Consider the following 12,490-nt stretch of genomic DNA (forward strand, 5'->3'; position numbering starts at 1 on the left):
AATTTAAAACAATATAACAATGTTACAACGCTTTAATGGGACACGTGATGAGCTCCATGGCTTTAAAAGCGTCGTTTATGTGAGAAACAGAATCAAGTGAGCATGTAATTGCTTTAGAAGCCTTTCTCGAGTTGCGAAGTTATCGTTTTTTATTCCTTACGCCCTTGTTTTGTGTGAAACATGGAAAAGGAGTGTATAAGACAAGTCGTTATGTTTTTTTTTACTTACTCACAAGAATTTAGTAAGTAATTATAATTTTAATATTGATGGAGTTTAAAAAGTACCTATGTGAATGTTTCTAGATATATTTATCTCTTTATTCCTGATTATTTTTCCGATCCAAATATCGACCAATAGAATTGCACCATTCGACGTCACGTGGTACAACCTACATGGTATTATACTGATAATTTTTTGAAAATTTTCTCTGGTCGTTGACGTCAAACTGACAGGTTCAATTCAATTGTGAAATAATTGGCCGACATTTGGGACGGAAAAATAATCTCCCGAATACCACACGAGCTTCAAAATTATGTGGCATTTCCCTCAAGGTTCCCTGCAAACAAATAAAGTCGTCAAGTTTTTCAGGAAAAATCACTCGCGCTTCGCGCTCGTGATTTTTTAACCTTGACTAAAAACTTGACTCCTTCATTTGTTTGCAACGAACCTATCGGAAAATATCCGATAATTTTGAAGCTCTTGTGGTATTATAAGTGAATATTTTCAATGCTTAGATGATACATGAAAAAAAAAACTTATTCCATTTAAAGAAATGTATTTTTTCTATTTGTAATGTATTCTAAACCTTCTATTAGTTTCAAACAGCGTAAAAGCTATGTACCTACCTACCCAAAACATAAAAAGTTAACACGTATCCCGCGCCCGTGAATATGTAATAACCGGATTGCATATTCGCTTACAGTATATCCAGAGATGAATATTCACCCATACTAAGGTACATTATAACATTACTATTCAGAACAGTACTTGAAAATTCCGCTTGAAGGTATCCATAACGCTCCATTTTCATACAAAATACATACCAAAAGTAGGGAACACATTGACAATGTAATTCTATACCTTTTAACACGCTTTTATTAGCTTAGCCTGTATGTTTGTGTGTAGGCTCGATTTCGACCCACTATAGACGGATAGATTCAATTTAAACTTTGAATAAGTATTTATCAAGGATCGATGACAATACAATAATTTCATGAGTGTATGCGTGATTTTTTTAACAATATTATTTATTTAGGACAAGGAAATTTTGCTTGTGTTCAGCATATTGTTATTTTCAGGTCATTCGGGCAGGATACTATGTATGTGTGTAACTCGTGAATCTCAATATTTGCTGACTGGCTCCGAAGATACAAGCGTCATTGTGTGGGATTTACATACGCTTGCCATTAAGACGAAGATTTTGTAAGTATCTTTTAAATTGTATATTATGTAGGTACCTACGTTTGTAATATTTTTAATAGTTCATGCTTCTGGAGGAACAATTCTGAGTCTGACTGACTCTTCTCGATAGAAGTGACATTCGTAAAAGTTTACACGAATAAAAATCTGTTTTTCAAGCATATTGTATAAAATCCTTGTTGTTCAACAAAAAACAAGAAATATTTTGCTCAGATTTTTATTCAATAGAATAGGAATAAATTCGAAAACATACTGAGAATTCATTGAACACATCATATTATGAAAAAATGAAAACATTTTGAATGAAGATAACACATTTTTACGATCTCCTCTAGTGGCTAAAATAAAAGCTTTGCAAGCTGATGAGCTTCATAATTATATTGGCCCAATTCATCTTAACCTGAAGTGATTCGTCCAAAATTCTCAAGTTATTCTTTCTGATTATACTAATTAGTAATTATTACCGTACTAAAGACAATGTAAATTTGCATTGTTTTCAAAATAAAGGTTCCTTTATTTGCAAATTAAGTGTTGTTAATCATTAACAAGGCTACAAAGACGGTGTAATTGAATTTAGACTTCAAGAATGTTCCAGACTGTTTTAAAATCTAAAGTTAGAATAAGGTTATGTTGCTGACAGTTCAGACCCTCTTGTTTGCTGAGGGTACACAGCTGCTACGCTTTACTTTGCTGTTAGCCTTTAAAGTGTTTCAAGATGTATATTAATTAGAATCTTTCACAGTAATTTGTTATTTAATTTATCACTTATTTCCTATGTGTAATATTTTATAGCTATGATAATATTATTACACGTAATATTACATTATATTATTATAAATTAGTCTAAAATCCAATATTACCGCAATGTTTACTAAATTAAACCGTTCATGAGTTAAATTCTTAATCACATGTCACATTTGATTATGTATTATGTTGTAAATTCTTGATTATTATATCGTCTTTAATTTAATAACGATATTCTTAAATTAATAAACTATCAGCATCAAATGCAAATATACAGTTCTTTTGTATATTATAGATATTCTCGTATACTTACTGGTACTTACCTATCTATTGAAATTATTTGTAACACTCGTATTATAAATAATGTCTCATTTTTAATTAGAATCAAATAATTAAAAAAAATTGGTTGTCTGTAAAGTCGGTTTACTGACGATAGTTGAACGTGACAACGTCCGATTTTGCTTCTTTGTCGCTCGTTCCGCGCTCTCGCTTGCACTTCAAGCCTTACATGGAACGCCTCAGAGCGAGGTAACGCCGCATGAGTCATGTTTTCTCATGCGTGTAGCCGGCTCTATCGAATTATAAGACGTTGTCACGTCAAAGATCGTAGTAAAAAGTGGTACTTACCTATTATTTACTTGAAAAGTTAAAGTACCAATTTTTCTATAGAGAACACATCGCGCCAGTACTATGTGTCGCGGCCATCGTCAATAGATCGTTAGTGATCAGCGGTGGTGAAGATTCTGCCGTCATCATTACCTCATTGGTCGACGCGGCATTGGTAAGCTAACAATATATTAATTATATTATAATTTATGTGTTATATATTTAGTAATTTTATTTTCCTTGACTGATTCATAAATATTTATATTTTTTTTTCTCAAGTTTATATTTATATCGAGGATGAATGATGCTAAATATAACTCGTGAATGGTAACTATGATGTAATTTATGTAAATTTGCTGACGTAAATAAATTTAAGCCCTATGGCACCCGTTACACGCTCAATCCAGATCACGATCCAAGTCAGGTGACGGATTGACGAATCTTTATGTGGATCGTCGCGACATTAGATGGTCAATCCAGATCATATCAGTCCACTGTTCGACATTGTCAAATGCACACGCATTCACAACCACTAAATGGATCTGAATAAGAACAAAGCTTGTGCAGCAATAATTATGTTGCCTGTTCTTTGAAAAAACGCGTGTAGAGGAAACGCTGGGTTAAACCATGGCTACTAAAAACATCTACATATACACATTTGAACTTGTTAGATGAAATTTATAGTACGGAAGAGGAAGAGGATTACACAAATTACTACAGGATGAAGGAGGCATGTTTTGATCATCAAATTCAAATTATTTATTTATTTGTCAGAATTGTGGTAATACAAGGTCACATGATTTAATTAATAAAATAGTCCACACAATTCGCCAAAAAATTGGCATACAAATTTTTCACGATTACATTGCAGATTATATAAATATACATACATTGAATAACATTAAAATTAACACGTTTTTATTAATATCACGATTTAAAAAAATAATTTAAAGAATAGAAACATTTTTCCGCTAACCATATTTTCAATTTTCTATGCATTAAATTTTTTGGAAAAATATCCGGCGTTTTCGACGTTGATGGCACTTGCGGCCGGGCCATCGTCCGGGAATATCGTCGTTATTGTCGTCCGACTCCATCGCGCTCCGAACGCAGACTGACGTAATTTGACAGCATGTTACATTACACGATCAATCTGGATCTCGATCAAAGGATCGAGATCGTTGATTTCAAAAAATCTAGATATTTTCTGATCAGATTGTACGATCCGTCAATCAAATACATTACACAGTCAATCTGGATTGAGATCAATGATCATGATCAAGGATCACATTCTAGATTGAGCGTGTAACGGGTGCCTATGACCCTTCACAACAACTGTTTCACTCAACCGGCTTTATAAAGAAGTTAGTAAGTTTTGTTTCTTGTCAAACTGAGAAATTGCTTTTAATATTTCCTCTGAGGTTCGAACCCTCAATCCTTCGATCATATTCGACTTAGAAAGTTGTCTATTGAGTCTTTTTTACACGTATATATTTATTGTATTTTCCCCACCTTATTTTTGTCTAACCTACATAATCAACTAGAAGAGAAAAGTATTTACACTCATTTTCTATTTTCCAAGATAACAAAACTAGACCACCACCGCGGACCAGTGACGTCAGTTAAAGTGATACAAGATGGCGAGATCCTCGTCACGGGCTCCCAAGACGGCACCGTTTGTACCTGGAATGTGGACAATTTTACCCTCCTTTCCACTATATCTGCTGGAGTTCCAATACATGTGATGGATGTTACTGAAGATAATGTCTTCCTTATAACACTGCAAGGAGAAAATGAACTGCATTTGAGGACTTTTATTACGGGAACGTATCTCCACCCGCTCAAACGGCATAAGGCTAAGGTGAGTTGGATAATGGTATGAAGGATAATACAGTTTATGTCTTAGGGAATTTCATTTCATATAGATGGCTTTTTAAGTAATGTTCCACAAAGATGGTGGTTAAAATATAATGTTTTTTATAACAATATAATGTATTTTATATATGTATTGCGTTTTGATTGACGATCCACAAAAAGGTTGGTGATTCCATCGAGATATATGTACTAGAGGGGTTATTCCAAACAAAAACATTGCGCGCGGCCGATGTGGTGGGGTACGTGTGGAACGAGCGAGGCGTGGCTTCAAGTTCAAAGATTAAGCAATGCGCGCAGATGCGACACATTGTGCAATCTGTTTACTCGGTATTATCTGGTGGTACTGATACTAGGGAATTAATAAAAAGAGGATTATATATTAAACTATGTATTTTAATTTCCTTTAAATAATATCAATTTAGTAAGCTTTTGTCGTTTTGTGTAGTAATCAATAGTTTTATCAGTTTTTGCTTCATGATGTAATCGAATTTTGGAGTATTGGTTTATAATAGCCTTAATTAAATGGATACGATGATTCAATGTTGATGGCGTTTACGTATAAGAAACTCACATTTTGAAAAATCTCACGTGAGATTCGAGGATGGGGGAGGGGTTGAATAAATTCTCACGACATCTCACCAGGGGGGGAGGGAGGTGCAGAAAATTTTAAAAAACACCTCACGTAATTTATGGACGCCCCCTTACTCGATCACAATTTTTGTAACTTTACTATAAACGGAACTACATTTAAAAATATACTTTATTTATTGAGTTATAAGGTTGCTTCCATTCTGTTTATTTACATTCTCAAAAACATCAATCGCCTCAGAGGTGGCTTGCGACAAAGGCGGCTTGTGTCAAAGGCCTCGGCGATATCATTTAAGAACATAATATTATGTACTTTAGGCAAACTTGTAATAAGATCTATTTTACTTTCTTATTAGTCCATTTGACAAGGATATTGGGTAAGATACCTATTGGAATAATTTTATTATTATGTATCTACTTAATAAATCCGCGAATAAAAAAAATTTTTAGTCGTGAATATAGAAATTGGGTCGAATAGGAAGCGCGATTAAGGAACTTTTACTGTATTAGTTTCTGTGAATGTTGTGTTTATTTGTAATTGTTGTGCATAATAATTTATAAATCCTATTGGAACAACTGTTGATTAACCTTTTTTTAATAAATAAAAATAGGTAAATAAATAAATATTACTTAATATAACCTACCGTTTTACTTTGCGTAGTCGGGTAAAAGTATAAATATTTAGATACTACACCACGGTAATCTTTCCTAGTAGATATTGTATATACAGTTGAACCTCGATAACTTAAACCTCGGTAACATAAAAACCTCTGTAACTTCAAAAAAAAATGTGTTCCCTTCCCATCAGAACCCAAAACCTCTTTAACTTAAAATACGCAACTTCTATAACTTAAATAAATAATCTCTGTATTGGCCCTCAGTAACTTCAAGAAATGTTTCCACAACCTCTATAACATAAAATTATTTGTCAATGAGTCATTTTGAAAGAGTGTCAAAACAAAAGGTTTCGGTATTTATTGCTTGCACGTGTTTACTATGTATTGTTAACGTAAACAATACATTACCTATTGTTTGCTTTATCGAAATTCTTCAAAGCTTTGCGGCGGTTAGCTTTATGACAACAACTTACTTACATCTTAAGTTTTTGATTGTTGTCCTGGAAACATCACTTTACTTACTGTGTGATAAAACTAGCTTAAAATGAGTCCAAAAAAACTAACAACCCTCACCTATGCTGATAAATTAAAAGCTATAGAAGCAGTGAAAAATGGATAGACCCTTGATAACTTAAAACCTCTATAACTTAAAATATTTTGTGTTTCCCTTGGACTTTAACTTATCGAGGTTCTACTGTACATAGTTAAAAAAATCCAGTTACATTTTTTTAACAGACTCATCGATAGTGTCACGTCTGTGCTGTTAGTCTATGAAAAATGGCGCGAAACGCAGAACGCGTGGTGATTTTTCGCAAAATGATAACAATATTAGTAAAATGCATGACTTACTCATAATAAGGAAACTTACTGGTGAAAAGTCACTCCTCGGGCTTTGTTTGTATTATGGGAACTTTTAAAACAATATCTAAGCAAACACGAAGGCATTTTGAACAGAGCAATAACACGTGTTGACGCGGCAAGCGGGGGGCACAGTCCGACACAGACTAAAGAGACTTGTGATTCTTACCTCTAGCTCGTGTTAAAGAGAGTGTAGTAGCGATCGCCTCTCTAGTACGTAGTACATTCTATCTCGATGGGTGATTCACGATTAGGACTTGGTTTTGCAATACTATAAATAGACGTATTGTGAAGAGTCGGTACTTCTATTATTATTTTGTGTCTTCTATTTTATTAACGAAAAAAAGGAGGAGGTTATCAATTCGGCCGGTATGTTTTTTTATGTATGTACCTACACCGATTACTCCGAGGTTTCTGAACCGATTTACGTGATTCTTTTTTTGTTTGATGCGGAATAGTGTCGAATTGGTCCCATAAAAATTTTATTCGGATGGGCCCAGTAGTTTTTATTTTATGAGCATTTTTGTCTGATCTCGATGACTTAATTGAAATGTAGCAAATAACTTTGATTCACTAAAAAGTATTAAATAAAAATAACTATGTACTTTAAAAACAACCGACTTCAAAAAATAAAAAAAATGATATCATTAATTACTACATATTATTTAGATGTGCTATTTATTAAATAGGTTTGAAGTCGGTTTAACAACGAAGTTATTTTTAATTATCAAATCCTCGTAAACAAATTTTTAATGTGTTGTCAATCCGAATACGTGACTTCAAATGGTATGGTAATTTTGGAAATGGCCTTGAACTTTAGACAATAGGCCGATTTTTACATCACTCTAACTAAAAGTTTTCTCTTACGTAGTTACTTGATTTGTTTTTGTTAAGAGCCATTGTTCCATTTTTTTGGAAATTCAAATAAAATAAGTTTCCTAATTTACTTACACGTGACTTAGGCCTACTCGAATATTTTATGATTTAATGTATGTAAAATCAACGTTTAATTATTCACAATGCGCCATCTATTTATCTATTTCTAATTATATTAAACATAATTTAAACATGGCATTGTGCCATTTATATCTTTATATGTAAAAATGAATCGCAAAATGTGTTGGTAAGCGCATAACTCGAGAAGGGCTGAACCGATTTCGATAATTCTTTTTTTATTAAGTATATTCCTTGAAGTACGAGGATGGTTCTTATGTAGAGAAAACGTAAACATGTACCACGGGCGAAGCCGGGGCGGACCGCTAGTAGCAAATAATTAAGCATTTTCCTAAGTTTCATTAGCCTTATTCATTGACATTGTACAAATATAAAGGTGTCCCCGTTTATTGAATTAACGTGGTGTTGACGCTACCCAAAAGGAACGCTGGGGGAAAATGTTCTAATTGAACCGAACAATTTCCTCATTTCTATTGAAACAAAGTATATCATATACATTATAATAGATACGTTTACGAAGATAATGGTTTAATTAACCATAGGTCTTTTAACATAATAATATATCTAGGTAATCAATAAAAGGAGATTCCCATTCACAATTCACGTGTACAAAGTAATAAGGGTAGAATGTTACACGAATAAAGAAAATAAATTTATCTTTAAAATTCGACCCTTTGTGGCCGTGGTAATTGGGGATCACTGAACTGCTTTACCTCTTACTTACACATTGTTGGAAGAAATAAATTACTGTCGATTTTCAGTAAGTGCCCTGAAGCCTTTTGTTCTATTACATTTACCAATATACCGTTTACAGCTAAAGCTATCGACATTTCTGTCGCTACATTGATTTAAGACTTCTATTTTTTTAGGAAAAATGTACGATTGTTAAGTTTGATTGAGTGCCTCTCCATAATCCTGACTAAAACATTCCCTGTGACTGCCTAACTTTAACCAATAAAGTACTGTATGTATGATTAGTTCTTTGTTTCTTTTTGGGTCAGGGAAACCCGAGGCATGTAAATACGACTATAAAGAACTTGTTACAAAAATCCACTCACTTAGAATTAAAGGGTTCTTTTATTCCACGACTGTAATTTACATTTCAAATGTAAGGAGTTTTATTTAAGAAAGGTATTATTAAAAAGGGACCTAAGAGATGATAATCTGATAAATCGGAGTAATTTATCTTATTCAATTTTGAATGAGATTTAATTCAACATGATACCTACTAAAGCCTTATTCAAAAAACAGATTCTATTTATTTTTACGACAAAAATTTATACTAGCTATATGCCAGAAATTTTCATCACTAAATTTTTCCGAAAAAAAAAATGATATTCTTTTATCTAAGTACCTAATAAAAAATCATGATTAAAATAAATGCTTTGCATAACTGCTTTGCTTTCTTTAGCATAACTTTAAAAGAGTTTAATTGGCCTTAATTACGTAGATATCGCAGATGAGCAGGTATAGGTACTTTACGTAGTAACTAGAAGTCTGCGGTAAACTTTAATTAGCATCTGTCACTTCACCATTAAATATTTGAAAATATACATTTCTGACAGTTTGTTTTTAATGAAGAAATGTTTCTGATCTGAATAATATAGATTATAGGTTTAGTAAAGTTAAGGGTTTATTTACGGAAAGGAAAACATTTCCGGTCGAGGGATAATTTATGTATTGACATAAATTAAAGCTCTTAATATTGACATAATTCTAATTGACACATTGTATGTTGGTAACTTGACGTTTGATAGTTACCTAATTATTGTTAAGCTAACTCCAAGTTCGTAGAGTCGTGATCGGTGATCACAGCCGCACTTTTTGAAAAAGAGTTTCACGATATCTATATCTCCTAAACTTGAAATACTACAGAAAAAAATACAGGACATTATTTTTAGAAAATTGAATTGTCTACAATTTTGTTCCCATTGCCTTGCTTACTAAGGCGTTTCCAAGAATCGCTTGCTACTGAATACCAGTAATTTGTGAATTATTTGGAAAATGTATCTGTACCTACTCATAACTGTTCAAACATGCATTTGCGATTCTAATAAAATACGCATATAAAGATTGATTATAACGCTGCTCAGGTGAAATGTTTCTGCGTGGCGCACGATTCATCCCGCGCGGCAGTAGCTTGCGCAGACCAGCGTATATACGTGTACAGCCTGCACAGCGCACAGCTGCTGCGCACACTGGCCGCCGCGCACGACGTGGCCGCGCTCGCCATCGCCGACCAGGACCACTTCCTGCTGGCCGCCGGTGAGTGCACCTTGTGTGTATGGGGATAAGGTCGCTATTCGCACCACGTGTACAGCCTGCACATCGCACAGCTGCTGCGCATACGTATAATATGAATAAGGTCGCTATTCGCATCCACATAATTTGCCAATCTTCAGTTATTTTGGTGATTAGTAACTGAAATGTTGTGCATTTTCCAACTACCCTACTAATGCAAAACTTCCTAAAAGAGCCATGGCTATCAACACATGACTTAAAAATTACTCATTATTGTTTTGTCTGTCCTTTTATCACTGATATTTTTAACACAATAGAAACCATTATAAATCCTTGTATTATTTCATGCAATTTGAACAACAAAAAGCCGGATCTTGTATTGTCTTGAAAGGTTTTTACCTACTAATGGAAAACCACGGGCGCCGCCGGCGGCCGAAAAGCCCCCACAAAGGAAATACATATTACGATCCACATTAATAGAAAGAACATACATGATACTCCATTATACTTTTTTGTTAGCAAAAATTTCTTTTCAAAAACTTTGAAGAAATAATTATCAAAATATACGTCTTTCTTAACTGCAAAAGGCCATTGAATCTGCTGCATTGCAGAGAAATGTCCCGAATTGCTGACGGTATTATCTCCCTGGTTTCCGGTGCCAACTTATCGAAACATGCAATTTGTGTAATCGGCTTTTAATAGAGGCTTTATGCTACAATTGAGAAAACAAGATATTGAGGCTAAAATCCGAAGCATTATTGTTTTTAGATTCTTTTTGTTTGTTTATCTTTCAGGTCACATCGAATTTAGCCAGACAATGAAAAAGATTATTATAAAGAATTTTTTCTGAGTCTGTTATGAGTTATATTTTGTCTGAATGTTTTTTGTAAGACGTATATTTAATAATCCTGTGTTTCTAGGTGGCAATCGAGTGACAATATATTCATTCCACACCGAAGACAACCTAACTAACTTCAGGCCTACGAAACAAATGAAGAGGCGGCAGACTAAATCTACAACGAATATCTCACTATTGCAGGTACAGTAAAATATAATACAGTATGTTAAGATCCTAGTATACCTAAAGTCTAGATATTATAATTCTAGATCCTATCGTCTTTTGTTGGTTATTCGCTATTACGACTTATTATGTATCTGTATCTGCTATAATTATACTACAATCAGGTGAAATAAAATTAGGTTTATAATATTGTTTTTAGTTTATCTCTCAGACGTATAGTCTATATTCTATTGTCACTTATTTATAATATACTTAGTTCATTGTTCGCATACACTCTACAAGATTAAATTATGCATCGGGGTCAAGTGTCTAGCTTGAGACTACTTGATCTGACACTTGACCTCTTATTCCCTGGCATATTCATAAAGTTTGATATTCAGGCACAGACAACCCTTCTGTGGCTAAATGTAAATATACTTTTGTTTATGATTTATCAGTGGTAGTATAATTTATATCAATAATACCATTATCAATTTATGAAGAAAAAATACTCACTTATGAATTCTACCTAGTGTCGTGTTTCGTTTTCGTAGTGTACCTACTGTTGCTATTAAAAAATAAAAGGCCCTAGCCTTAGGTATACGTTATAATGAACTAGCAATTTGGACGTATTATACAGCCAAATTAATCGACGTCTCCAAAACCAACAGATTCTCGATTCATAGCATTTTTCTGCAATTGGAATATAGTCAGGTGAATTCCAATTTATAGGTGATTCCTTGCAATAAGTTTGCAACATAGAAATATCATCATAATATATGTATTTCTTACATAGCTTTCTTTATGATAAGGTTCAATTTACCCACTGGGTTTATTTTATTTTAGCTGATAATAATGAATAATAAATAATGTTGAAAGAAAACGGGAATTTTCTCATATTATTATGATATATTTTTGGGTTTTCTTGTCTCCGGGAGCTTAAGTATACCTGACATGTTATCCTAAATCATTTATTATAATATGAAAAGAGAAAAAATATTCATCCTTTGTTCTTGAGGCGGATTTGAGGCCGTAGATATCACATTTAAATCCTACCTATGATTCGACACTCGACGATACTATATTTTGTATTATTTTTTGAAGTTTAAGTATTTTTATCAAAGGATTCTTAAGAACCGCCTTATTTAGACCAAAGACTTTAAACAAGACCTAATTTTATAATTAAATTGATAATCTTCATTTCTTCTAAAATTGCAATATAAATGCGAAAGTTTGTTTCGTATGTATAATTTTTGTGTCTGGAGCGAAGGCTAGATGGCGTAATGAAAAAAGTGGCCTTTTTACCGCGTTAAAATGTCATTAGCCGGGTCCAAGCAAGCAGCCTCTGCACGAAGCAATTGCTGTGCGAAGCAGCTTCGTCTATTTAGTCAATGCGAGGCTGCTTGCTCTCTGTAAACCCGCCTAATGACATGGGAACTTTCTTTAGAAATCCGGTAGAAAAATTATTCAACTTTTCCGATACAAAGCTTACTAGCTTTGTAATTTTTATTGAAGTGAAAACTTCTTTAGCGGCGTTGAGCACTTTTTCTGTAATGGGTATAAAATATTAAACTCACGTCAGGACACG

General features: G+C 33.4%; 1 protein-coding gene across 1 annotated transcript in view; it reads left to right on the forward strand.

Annotated features, from left to right (window-relative positions):
• Positions 1–1,310: 1,310 nt before the first annotated feature.
• LOC149904423 (uncharacterized) overlaps positions 1,311–12,490 on the forward strand; it is a 34,994-nt gene continuing 23,814 nt past the window's right edge. The window contains exons 1-5 of the mRNA XM_090107391.1: positions 1,311–1,422; positions 2,833–2,944; positions 4,352–4,630; positions 9,755–9,926; positions 10,823–10,941. Coding sequence (XP_089963517.1) covers positions 1,322–1,422; positions 2,833–2,944; positions 4,352–4,630; positions 9,755–9,926; positions 10,823–10,941 — 783 coding nt within the window. The 5' untranslated portion in view covers positions 1,311–1,321. The remainder of the gene's footprint in view (positions 1,423–2,832; positions 2,945–4,351; positions 4,631–9,754; positions 9,927–10,822; positions 10,942–12,490) is intronic.

Source organism: Colias eurytheme, chromosome 11 (genome assembly GCF_061535395.1).
Source record: "Colias eurytheme isolate Ceu_HAF_F1 chromosome 11, ilColEury1 Martin Lab GWU primary, whole genome shotgun sequence".
In the NCBI taxonomy this organism is placed as follows: domain Eukaryota; kingdom Metazoa; phylum Arthropoda; class Insecta; order Lepidoptera; family Pieridae; genus Colias; species Colias eurytheme.